The following is a 13,172-nucleotide window of genomic DNA, read 5'->3' as shown; positions in this document are numbered from 1 at the left end:
CGCTGAAAAGAAACCGAACAAATAAGCTCACGGTTGTTGTCTGGATTCCTTCAAGAAGGAGCAGTCGGTGGAGCGTGATCTCTACAGCTCCCACATGAGAAACCCGCCGGCACCAGATGGCAGCAGGTTCTGGTGGCCCTGTGCTCTGCACCAGGCTGAGCCTGTGCATGCACAGAGGAAAGGTGAGAAGTGTGTAGCATGTGCAGCGCATGCGTTTCAACGGCCTCAGCTCCGTCACATCCTCTTTTCCTCACACCTCCATGTGAGACCAACAGACAGAGACGGAGAGAGAGATGTAAACACATGGCGGTCGAGACTGTTTGCTTTTGACAAGAGGTTTTTATAGCTAAAGTGACGTTGATGTTCGGCTGCCATCTACGTACGTGTGAACTGCTGCTGCTTAAGTTTTGGGCGTCACCATCAGACTGAAATTAAAATAGAAGTGTTTTTTCCCCACCCGAGTGCCACTGGAAACGAGCCTTGTGCTAATCCATCCCGTACGCAGGCGGTGACGCAGGCGGCCTAACCTGTCACTGGATTAGGAATGTGAATATCCAGGAAGTGACAATGAAACGCAAGCGCTTCACTTCTTTGATGCCTGGAATTGAAACAAAATAAAAGTGTGACGGTGACGTGAGCAGAGGCCTCGATGGAGAACAAGGGCAGCCCCGGGTTGAGTGGGCGGAGCGGACCAGCTGCCATGTTCGTCAGTATCACTTGTTGTTGTTTCGCTCAGACGCCACGCGGACGGAGGAAGAGGATCCCCCTGCAAGGGGTCTGCGCCGAACACCGACGGGGTGACCGTCTTGGAGCCCAGAGGGGTGGTACTCAGCTGGAATGGTGCTGACCCCATCGGGTCATGTGATCATCCAATGGTTTAGCAATTTAGCAACATGAGAGCAATACAGTTTAGGAATAATATTATCAAATAAAAGCACAGATTAAACAGAAAGACCAGACAAACACATATACACCACAGTTACAAGTCTTTATACTTTAGACCTGTTGAACTAGTCACATGATCACTTGAGTCTTAAAACCCCTTTTCCTTGACCCATCAATTCTGCTAAAAGTAAGTTAAATATGTAGTTTTTTTGACATACATGTGGGCCTGTAATGGCATAATACCACAAAACTGGCATCCCGAATCACCAATATACATCTGTATATATATCTTGTATTTTGGGCATTGAAATGTAAGTTTTATCAAAGTTCACTAATAACTTGATACATAGAGGCTGTAGGAGGAAGAGGCGTGCACTACCACAGGATAACAAAAAGAAAGAAAGAAGTCTACAGCCTTCCTCCCACTCTGGCATGAAGCAACAGCACTTTGAACTACGTCAGTGAGCTGCTGCTATTTTCAGAGCGCGAGTGATGACATAACGAACCAAACAAACTGAGTTAGAAACATGGGTAATGCTTTATAATATATATATATATATATTATACATATATATTTATATATATATTATACATATATATAATATATATATATTATACATATATATATTATACACATATATATATATTATACATTTATACATATATATATGAGTTTTCATAATCAGCAATAAATCAGAATAAAAGGCTTGCAATATTTCAGTTGATTTGTAATGAATCCAGAATGCATGACATTTTTGTTTTTTTAATTGCATTACAGAAAATAAAGAACTTCATCACAATATTCTAATTTTCTGAGACAGTCCTGTATATATAAATATATATAAATATATATCAATATATATATATATACATGACCTTACAGATAAGGCAGTGTCACATTATGCTTTAATGCACCTCTCCCCCATCTACCAGAAAAATAACTTTCAATACTGTTTTTTAATTTTTTTAAATATATATTTAATTTTCCAAATATTTTCACAGTGCAAGAGAACATGCAGAGCATAATACATCAAACATTAAACAGAAAATTACACAGCAAGTTAGGAAAAGAAAAAAAAAATACACAAGTACAAAATTAAAAGTAAATAGATAATTCCCCCCCACCATAGAGAAGAAAAAATGTAATTAAAAAGGTTGGTGCATAGGATGATGACACAGAAGAGATACCGCAATCACACAGTGCATAATTCAGAGCTTCAAATATTCAGTATGATACCGTTAGCGTTGTATCCATGTGTTCCAAATAAGGCTGCCAGATATTAACAAAACTTATATATCTTTCTCAGACTATAAGTAATTTTTTCAAGAGGGATACACCTGTTTATTTCTCTTTCAATACTGTTCTGTACGACTCAACAACACAAACACAGAGAGTTCTTCACTCAGAAGGGATTCAGCTGCCTGTGCTGCACTCAGGCCTCCGCCTCTGAGCACGCTCCCTTCTACATGCAGGTCGTCAGCGTCACGAAGGCGGGTGTCAGCACTCGATGAAAACCCGTGGAATTCTGCCTCAAATGTGACATAAGCGGCAGATGGCGTCGTCTCTTCGTCAGAAGGAGCTGCTGCCCGCCGCCGCCACGCTGGACTGCCAACGATTATTTGTATTAGCCAGGTTAGTTTTCATGCCAACCTAAAGCAGGTGGCTGCTTGTGCATGAAACCATAACCAGTGGACATATATCGGTATAGGTATGGTGTTGTGTTTATGGTTTGTCAACATATTGTTAGTCAAGGGGCCAGAAAATCAAAATTGAGACCCCCGTCAAGTGAGCAAACTTTTAAGCCCTAAAACCTAATAATTAAAAAAAAAGGGAGCAGAAGTTTTCAGCGTCACCATCATGGCAAACATTAGGGTGCTGCACACGATTTGAAAGGCGGAGGACAGAAATCCTTTGGCTACATCAAACGATGTCATCGGCCACAGTCTGCTGGAGGAATGGAGTGACCCAAAGGTCAGCGGGTCAGTCTTTTATTGCTCCGAGTCGGACTGATGGTGACAGTAGGCCCAGACGCCTTCGATGGCTCACTCCCTCCCATCGATCACAGGCGGTTTGATGAGGACTTGCAGATCGATCAGACTCGTTTCCACGTCTCAAGCCTGAGGATCCCGACCCCAACAACAGAAGTCAAAATCAATGAAGCATTAGTCAGCCAGCACACGTGCAGAACTCCCACTGAACTCTGGTCCCGCTCCTCTTCCACGTCGCATGTAAACCTTCACTCCTGCTCTTTATAAAGGAAAGGGTAACATGATCTAATTGTTCTTGTATAAGAAAAGCAGTGTTTGTAAAGTGCCATCGAACACTTTGTGTCCCTGGATGGGATTGTAGTTCGTACTTGTCCCGTTGTTTGAATGCGTGACAGAGAGATGCCCGTGTTTCCTGTTCGCCTGAACGTGGTTCCTCTTTATCGCGCTCCGCCTCCATCTGTGAACACACTCCTTCACACATGCAGGTTGTGAGTGCCATCTTTGCGATGTGCAAACTCATGGAATGTTCTCCAACCAAACGTGACATAAGCACAAGATGGCGTCGCCTCGTCATCTGCCGCCGCACCAAGTCTCAGGTGGTTTTCAATTTAGTGCAACCAACGCTCCAATAAGGCCGCCCCAGATGAGACCAACCAGATTGTATTAACATAAGTGGAACATTGTGTTTCTTAGACCTGGAAGGTGAACGCATTAGGAAGGAATTTCAAGATACGGTTGGGCCCGGCTCGTCTAAGGCCTGAACCCTTCAGGCACTCGACTGATGTCATTTACCAGATGACACCCGGTCGGTTTAATATCATGTTTGCTCAAATAGTCAGGGTAACACGGGCTTAAATTACAGAAAAGCAAACTTAAAGTTTAATATATGAAAACGTGTGGAGTTAAGAAGCCACACATACCCAATATTACCCATTAATTAAGCCCAATTTATAACAGAACACACTTGTGAACGTTGCCGCTCACCATTTTGCAAACAAGTAGATTCTGACTAAATATTAATTTAGTGCATTATGAGAGCCTGTCAGCGAAAGCGCCACCAGTACTGGTCCGAGTCCGACGGATAGTTTGAGAGAAAACATTAGAAACTAGAACGGGCACTCGGTAGAGCACATACCTTCGCATATCACAAGATTGGGCATTGAATTATGAACATTTTGGCATTAGTTGTATACCAATTGGATAAAAATTGACCGTGCTACGGTAAAAAGAAGATTTTGACCTTGACCTTTGACCCGATTGATCCCAAAATCTAATCAAATGGTCCCCGGATAATAACCAATCATCCCACCAAATTTCATGCGATTCGGTTTAAAACTTTTTTTGTTATGCGATAAATAAATGGCGATCAAAACATAACCTTCCGCATTTTCAATGCGAAGGTAACAACTAACCTAGATGTTCCAAGTACAGATTTATAATCTGGCATTAGCTCCATTACTGCAGTGAGCAGCCAGGTAGAGGCACCCCATGTCCAGCAGGTCTCACTGGGCGTACAGCGCCCTCTGCAGGCTCTCGGTGGACAGACACATTTAGAAATATCTTTAACCGATAGTGTTTTCTCTCCTCATATCTTAATAAATTGTAGAAAAGTAGTGATTTAATACAATTTATTAAATTCATTTATACATGTACAAAAATGTTCAAGATCCGTGAGCAAAACAATATTTTCCCAAATGCATGGGCCAGACAAATGCACTGTCCTCACACTGACACACGTGAACTACAAGGGCCCCTCCCCCTTCCACCCAACAATGTGCAAATCATACACTTCTAGGCACCATCTCTCCAAGTGAGGACTGAATAGCTTAAAACTCGTACTTTTCAATACCCAACCAAAGTAAACTTCAAAGCCATGACCCCTGAAGGTCATGTCAAGGCAGACAAAGCGTAGAAACACAGACGTGGGGATGACTCTAGTAGAAAACTGGTCGTCAGGTCTCATGTGGTCGACGGCTTGAATGACACGTTTATAGAAACATTGATGGCAAGCGGCTCAGTCCCACAGACCAACACGACCAGATCAGGGGTGTGGATGGATCAACACGTTAGAGGTCGGTAGTGACCACAGGAGTGACCCCGTGAATGAGCAACGTTGGGCCCAGGTCTCGACTCAACACGTCCACCTGGTGAAGGTAGGCGCGATACCGCCGGGTGTCTGCCGGGGGCCGCGGCAAATATAGGAAGCGCACAGCGGGCCGAGGGGCGCCGTGTCTACGAATCAGATGGTTGACGGCGCAGATGTACTCGTCCGTCAGCAGAGCGTCGTTATTGGGAAACATGAGGATGCCGTCTTCGTGCTCGTCTTGCCCCGGCCTCCTGTCGTAGTTATTGCGAGCGGACTCGACCAGACTCTCTCCCGCTTGTCTCCGCCAGTGCAGCGCCACCACGTGGTCCCACGCCACCATCTGCACCTTCGCCGAGATCCGCAGCTTCTTCAGCATCACCCGCAGCTTCTTCTCCCCCTCCTCCTTTTCGGTCGCACTGGAACTAGCTTCCACACACAGGAAGAGGCGGAGCCTCGCCTGGCTCCAGGCACGGGATTCTTGAAGCACGCAGGCCAACTGCAGGAGGAACAGCGAGCAGATGTCGACGTACCCGCGGCTGTCTGGTTGGAGCAGATTCAGGGGCCACACGTCAACAAAGGGTCCCGTCGCGCTCCTGTGGCCCCCGATCTTCCTGCCCGACTCCAAGACCTCCTCGCGGTTGAACTGGTTGAAGTAACGAGCCAGTGTCACGTTCTTCCCCATTTTTACGGCGTCAGCAATGACCGACACGTATTCATCGACCGGAAGGTCTTTGAGTTCCTCAGTGCAGCGCACGTTAGGGAAGAAGGGAGACCACGCCTCTCGGGGGTCGATGGATTGAGACGCCGGGTCGAGGCCAGGTCCTGATGACAGGAGAATTTTACCTTGGAGGTCATCTTGAGGGGTGCAGTCATCATAGAATCCCAAGACAAGCGTGTTTGGCCTCATTCCGCCTAGAAACAAACAGATTTATGAAATGCGTGTTAAGAACAGCCGTAAATGATAACCTCATACAGCAGCAATAGAAACGTGTCTACCAAAGCCTGTGATGAAGAGCAGGTTCTGAACTCCATGTCTGACGGTGTCTGCCAGGGTGAGGTTGACAAAGGCCTTGATGTTGAGATGGTCCACGAGAGAAAGCCAGGAGTCATAACAGCTGGGCAGAGGATCCGAGGGCAACCCATCTACAGAACCACAAGGACGGAGGAAAAAATTAATGTGTTGGAAAGAGAAACATCTTATTATGAGTCTGCTTGTTGCACGTTTCCAACACCAGAAAATCACTTTCAGCAAAAGGCTGCAGTGTATCTAAGTATATTTGGGAGAAAATATGACCGATGGAGACGTGGCTTATACTGAAGTCCAGGTTAAAAAGTGTAAATGTATATTGTGACACTTTTTTCCCCGTGTCAACTTTAACATTTCTTGGGACTAATTTAAAGCTAGACAAGTTTAACAAAGGTAAGCTACTAACTTAAAAAAAAAAGCCACTTCTCAAAACTCTGTGTAGCTTTAGTATGACACACTTCTTACCCAGTAAACCCAGCTGTACATGTCCCAGTACCAACAGGCCACTCTTCTTCAGGTCGTTAATGAAAGTCATGAGATTGGTGCAGCTGCGAGGGTTCGCCACCATCAGCAGCAGCTGAGGCCTCCAGAACTTCACATGGTCCTTACGCACATCCAACATCAACAGGTACTTGCGCACCTGAGTGAATAAAGTTGCAACGTCATCATTCGCGCAAACTTGAATCACACTGTCGCTTCAGTGAGGCAGAGGGCTCGTTTGTGACACCTGGTGGAAGATGAGCGCCTGACTGATGTAGCCCCAGTTGCTGATGGGACCGAGGTAGTGGATCAGCATCAACAGCAGCAGCATGAAGGCGATGCTGGCAAATGCATAAATTGCATTGATCAGGAACATCATGACCAGGCAACCAAGAATTCCCAGAGCGCAGGTATGCCATGTAAAGCATCGGAATGAGGGTCTAAATGAAAAAAGAGTGAAAGTTTACTTTAAAAAAAATAAAAAAACCACAATTGTGCAAATGAACTCCACATGAAGCCTGCCGGTATCCTGCAGCATACCTGAAGTTGGGTGCAGAAGCCCATTCGAGAGCCAAACAGGCCAGGTTCACCGCCGCATAGACCAACAGGAAGAAGATGGTCACAATACTTGCAATGGTGTTCAATTTACCCGCAAATAGCACCACCTGGTGGAAGAGATGAACATTCATGAGGCTTACACATTTAATATCGATCTTGGATCTAATTTAGGTTGCAGCTACAATTTCTAAAATGGATAATTAAGGTGTAATAATTATGTGCAACCCTTGGTAGACACTACCTTGGTGTTACTGAGAACAAAGTCTCCAAACAATAGGCCTTCATATCTAGACTATAAAAGTAGCATCAGACTTCTGGATGACCCTTGACCCCAATACAAACCGCCTTGATGAACAGCTTCACTGGTTTGAATAACTATACAGACTTTGTAGTAATTTTAAAATCTTTCCATCAAGTTAATGTGATGTGGCAAAGTAGTAAAATGAGGCAATCTTAGTGAAAGATGACTTTAGCCGTCTCACAGGCAAAACCTCAAGCTTCTAATGTTCTGATGATACAAATGCCAGCAAAACTGAAATAAAGTTTAAAGTGTTTTCACCGTGGACTGGTAGGTGAAGGCCCAGTAGAACCACACCTGAGAGTTTATCCATTCAGCTGCGATATTTGTTTGTCGTTTAAGGGTTCATAAGTATGAAGTCAATGCGTATTAGTACGAATAAATATCCATTTTGTGTTGCTAAAAAGCCCCTTCACAGGGGGAGGTGGGGTACCAGGTCACTAAAATAAACATGCAAAAGACCAAACTGGACCAGAAGGGATTGCGAAAGAGAAGTGACCGTTAGTGGACTAAAGCAGAGTTACTCAACGCTATGAGAGCAGAGACTCGTGAAACTGTCACATTGAACTAGCCGACCTGTACGAGCAGCCAGGAGGCGAGCACCGCGGCCCAGGGGTTCCCACTCAGAGACGTCTTCCTCACCAGAGCCAGCACACCACCTGTAGATTTAACACATTACCTAAAGCCACTCAGTTAGTGCTCATGGTATTAAATCAGATAAACAATCAGAAACTTGTCCTCCAGCCAAATGCAGGATTTCGCTCTTCAGAGAAAGTAAACGCTGCCAGCCATCCGTTGTCAAACGCCGCTTTCAAATTAACATGCCTCCACTTGGATAACGAGACGGCATTAATAAAAAGTGTCAATGTCTCACATTTGAGATGAGGCCTCCTTCAACAGATGGATGAATATTAAATGTCGACTCTTTGAACAAGACCAGCTGGATTTGGATGTTCTTTCATATACACTTTGGATCAACTATTTAGCCCTGATGATAAACTAAACAAGCAACTTTTGAATTTAATACTTCCGATATGGTCAAAGGCCACTTCAGATTAAACTCTACTCTGCCAACAAACTAATCATTTGCTCCTCTTTCATATGAAAGTCTTATTTTTGGGGACAGGAGGCCAACATCTCACCAAACAGGTCGTCTTTGGCCAGAGCGTACAGGATCCTGGAGGCTCCGATGAGGTTACTCATGGCAGCAGACATGGTGGAGGAGTACACCCCAATGGTCACGAGGGGCGGCCAAATATTGATGTCTCCCAGGAAATTGTAGTCATTTTTGAGGAGGGGACTAAGGATAACGGAAAGAAATGAAATGACAGATTAACCGTTAGTAGAACCACACGTACAAATAAATAAACTGATGTATCTCTTTAAATAAATATTCATAATGCTTGTGAAAAATTCTGTAAAATTTGTAAGTGAGGAAAGCAGTATCTGTGATGCTCCTCTAGATTAAATAGTACATATGTTTCATTTATTTAAGCCAATACCAGTGTGTGTGTGCGTGCGTGTGTGTCTAACCGGTCACAGGACCACGCAGACAGCAGACTAAGCAGACTGTAAGTGATGAAAGTTATCGCAACAGCTGCAAGCGTTCCTCTTGGGATGGAATAGCTGGGGTTTCTCAGGTCGCCTGGAAATCACAACAAAACTTTGTCAACATTACAAAAATCTATTGAACACCTTATTGAAGTTCAGCCTTTATAAAAAAAAAAATTGTTTAAGTGTAAAAAGCTTAACTCCAAATGTCCAAATGGAAAAAGTGATTACCCTTTGCTTGCCCGCAATTCCATTAATGTATTGAACATCTTACCCGACATGTTGGAGCCCGCCATGATGCCGGTGCAGCCATTGAACATGACGGCGAACACTGTGAGGAAAGTCATCGTGGACCCAGTGGTGTAGTCCTCTGTGTAACTGGCTAGAAGGAGAGGCTTGTTCACTCACACGTGAGGGACCGCCAATACAAAATAGGGACGTCCAGCACGCCGAGTACCTTCGGCTTAAATATTCAGTCCTGAATTAACAGAGCAATCTAAAAAAGGTTTGTTTTTGTTGTTCCTACTTACGCAACAGGTTGCTCTTCAAGGTGTGGAGCTTGAAGCCAGTGTAATTGGCTGTGCTCACACTGGTACTGTTAAGACCAGAACTGTGTGGCAGAGTCACCACAAAGGGCCTCATGATGAAGAAGTTGATGAAGATGGTAACCAAAACTGCCGTGACTATGATGACGATGAGAAAGGTTGCTTTTGCATAGATGTGGGTACCGACCTGTAATGACAAGCCGGTTAGATGTAGGAACTACAGACTTAGGTTATACACGTCAACATAACTTATGAGATGAGGCTTTAACCGGAGATATATCTTTAGAGTCGATGGAAACATCTAGATGATTCTTCCTTTTTGAGTAAGACAATGCAACTTTGCACTCAAGAGGCAGATTTCCATGAAATGCAGCGACCACAATCTCAAGACCATCGTGATCATTCATGGCCTTTCCTCAAGTTGCAGTCTGGACAAACTTTTTCACATACAACAGTACAATAAAATTTCAATGTGTTGAAATCCTAATCGACTACTTCAAAATAGTGCTTTAAAAACGTAATTAGCAAAAACCACTTAAGGGTGGGGGCCAGGTATCGCCACGTCCCATTTACAGGCTTAAAAAGTGAAGTTATTACCTTCGAAGAATGCGGAAGGTTATGTTTGTGTGTGTGTGTGTTATTCGCATAACTCAAAAAGTATTAAATCGAATCGCATGAAATTTGGTGGGATAATTGGTTATTATCCGGGGACCATTTGAGTAGATTTTGGGATCGATCGGGTCAAAGGTTAAGGTCATGAAAAGGTCAAAATCTTGTTTTTACCATAGCGCAGCCAATTTTTATCCAATTGGCATGCAACTAATGCCCAAATGTGGCTGCGGCGAAGGTATGCGCTCTACCCAGTGCCCGTTCTAGTTCCTAAATGTTTTTGCGTTTAACAAAACATACATCTCAGAAAAATATATCACAAAGTTAAAGATGAGCAGACAGACAACAATGAAGTCAAATTAAATCTTACCAAGCAGACAATAAAACACAGGAAGAGCAAGACCGTGCCATACAGCAGAGACCACCAGTATCCGCAGGGCAACACCTGATGGGGCTCTGCAACACCACCCTCTAAGGGACGGTAACATGGGGTTAATACATCAACACAAGCCAAGGCAGCGACCTGATGAACTGCTGTCCCTTACCCTCTGGGATGCCAAAGGTGGACATCACGGCCTCAACCAGCCCTAAAATGTAGAGAGCACTACCGCACACGTTGGCAAAGAAAAACATGATCCCAATGCTGCCTCCGAACTCTGGACCCAGGGCTCGGCTGATCATGTCTGGAGATCCAAGTTGAGGCTTTTCAGATTTCAGACTTATGACTGGACACAATCTCTCACCTTGATAAAGGCTGTTAGAGATTTTTTTTAAAGGGTCAGATTTACACCGAGGAGGAACCTGTGTCACTGGTGGGAAAGCAAATCATGAGTCAAACTTTAGAGCGGGGTCATGTTACCCCCGTCAATCCATTAGTCAGGTTAAAATCAGACTCAAGTCCGGCTTTAAAGCTCCAGCATAAGTCTCTCAGCGGTAACCCAGATGCTCTCAACCACTGGTGGGATTCAAGTCAATTCAGTTTATTTGTATAGCCCAATTTCACAAATTTGTCTCAGAGTGCGTTACAATCTGTACACATAGACATCCCTGTCCCAAAACCTCACATCGGATCAGAAAAAACTCCCAAATAACCCTTCAGGGGGAAAAAAGGGAAGAAACCTTCAGGAGAGCAACAGAGGAGGATCCCTCTCCAGGATGGATACAACAATAGATGTCATGTGTACAGAAGGACAGATTTAGAGTTTAAATACATTTAATGAATATCCAAAGATAATTAGGTTAGATTTGTTTTAAATATATATTTTGGGCAATTTACAAAGTTATTATTTTATATCTAAATGTTTAAGAATCTATATAAATAGCATTGCAATTTAAAAAGTAGAAAGTTCAATGACCAGGAATACAAACAGTTATAGTTTCTATTCCTGGTCATTGAACTCAGGTAGTGAAAACATTTTTACCCCCTCGACCCCCAAAGAATGAGGTTAAACATGAAAGTCAAGAAAAGCTCCAAAAGTGTGTGATGAGGAAATCTGACCCAAAATGCATTAATGTTAAATGTTAAAGCAGCAGAATATGGGCGAGCAGAATATGTGTCATCACAGCCAACAGTGGCATACATATTCACAGCCCAGTATATTTCTGTTTGTCATATTGGAAGAGGTCAGTGTAGTTCCACCGCGCAGCAGAGGGCCTTCAGTTGAGAGCCCTCACAGTAAAGGATACAGTAGGCACCTCCAGCATCCAGAGCCCCATTGGTGGAGATGGCACAAATGGACAGCACGGTCATCGTGATGATAAAGTAGGCCACGAGAAACATGGCGAAGGACTGTAAGAGACCGGCTTGACCCACCACAAAACCTACAAAAGGGAGGAGAGCTTTATCCAATCACTTGCAACCTCCAACCCTCATGTTCAGAGAGTATGCTGCTTTTCTATTTAATAAAAGTTACTCGTATAGACTGAATATCTTTGGATTTGGGACAGTATTGGTCCAAACCCAAGATGTCACCATGAGGCCCATTTCACCCACTTTTATGGGGAGAATTGTTTAAAACTTCTTCTTTTTTTAAAGGAAATACTTTCATAAAGTAGTTTCCCCTCCTCTCACGTCACTCACCAATTCTCAGGAACACCACGACGCTGAACATGGACAGCACGGTGGGGGTGACCACGCCGAACACCACCCCGAGCTTCCGGGCCGTCGCGCTCTTATCCCTGGAGCGTCGGCCGTCGCGGCCCTCCTGCGCCCCGCTGCGAAGGGACTCATCTTTGCTCGTCGGGCTGCCGCTGCTGGTGAGCCGGTAATGGAGGAGCGGAGTTTTCTCCGACATGGCAGAGTCGCTCGCGGTAACTCAATTAACGGTAAAACACCCGCAGTTGCAACCGCACGTGCTCAGTTCAAAGACTCCCGGTCCTCGTCTAAAACAAGGAGCCGCGCGCAGCTCCTCGCGTCGTCGCCATTGTCTCTCGCGCGGTTCCTCACCTCCTGCCGTTGATGATTGCCAATTAAAGAAATGACGTAGCCATCTGCATTGGGCTCATCCAATCAGTGACAGGTTCTCATTGATTGATCCACCGGCTACTTTGTTTACATGTTGTTGTTTACATGTTGATAGCACTATCCAATTGTGATATCTAAAATATATATAAACACTTAACGTTCACCACTTACTCACCGACGTTAACCGAAAAAAATATATATACATTGTAATAAATGTGGCAGTTTATTGCATATTTTATTGCGACGGTTTTGTATCATAAACATCATTCACATATATCGTGTCGTAAAAACGTCAAATCAAAATATGGATAGCGAAACACAGACACTCACAAAGATGCCTCAGATAGATTTCCTGAATTTAAAAAAAGCAGACACATATACAGCGAATACAACAATGTAAACAGAGATATCTAAAAGTGCATTGAGAATAAAATGTAATGTTCCTCCTAAATGTATACCAGAAAAGCATACAGCAACAAGGTTTCAGTCTGCATTATTCTTCAGTAAATATCTTTGATTTGTTTTCAATCCAGTGGATTTGCAAAAACTGCACTATTTTCATGTAATAGTTTTGGGACTGAAGTTTTCATCCACAAGCAACTGAATCCAAACAAGTAGACTTTGACCAGAAGAAACTTGGAGAAGCTGTGTGTAGTCTACCAAGTATACACAAGAACACA

General features: G+C 43.9%; 1 protein-coding gene across 1 annotated transcript; it reads right to left on the bottom strand.

Moving 5' to 3' along the window:
• Positions 1-4,940: 4,940 nt before the first annotated feature.
• On the bottom strand, positions 4,941-12,322 carry LOC130197527 (solute carrier family 12 member 9-like). The gene is made up of 14 exons (XM_056420225.1): positions 12,109-12,322; positions 11,715-11,849; positions 10,574-10,711; positions 10,399-10,499; positions 9,405-9,606; positions 9,149-9,256; positions 8,857-8,968; positions 8,466-8,623; positions 7,900-7,982; positions 7,008-7,132; positions 6,715-6,907; positions 6,453-6,627; positions 5,957-6,103; positions 4,941-5,872 (listed from the first exon to the last, which is right to left on the bottom strand). Exons 1-14 carry the CDS (start codon positions 12,320-12,322, stop codon positions 4,941-4,943), a joined length of 2,823 nt encoding a protein of 940 aa, XP_056276200.1.
• Positions 12,323-13,172: the final 850 nt, after the last annotated feature.

This window comes from Pseudoliparis swirei, chromosome 8, assembly GCF_029220125.1.
Source record: "Pseudoliparis swirei isolate HS2019 ecotype Mariana Trench chromosome 8, NWPU_hadal_v1, whole genome shotgun sequence".
Taxonomy (NCBI): Eukaryota; Metazoa; Chordata; class Actinopteri; order Perciformes; family Liparidae; genus Pseudoliparis; species Pseudoliparis swirei.
This window is presented reverse-complemented; position numbering and strand designations above follow the sequence as displayed.

What these genes read in the sequence shown, in the direction of transcription:
- LOC130197527 (XM_056420225.1), bottom strand. Translation starts at nt 12,322, where the DNA reads ATGTCGGAGAAAACTCCGCTCCTCCATTACCGGCTCACCAGCAGCGGC. An exon ending in CGTGGTGTTCCTGAGAATTG is followed by an intron (nt 11,850 to 12,108) that starts GTGAGTGACGTG and finishes TCCCTTTTGTAG; the next exon opens with GTTTTGTGGTGGGTCAAGCC. An exon ending in AGGCGCTCATCTTCCACCAG is followed by an intron (nt 6,628 to 6,714) that starts GTGTCACAAACG and finishes TTATTCACTCAG; the next exon opens with GTGCGCAAGTACCTGTTGAT.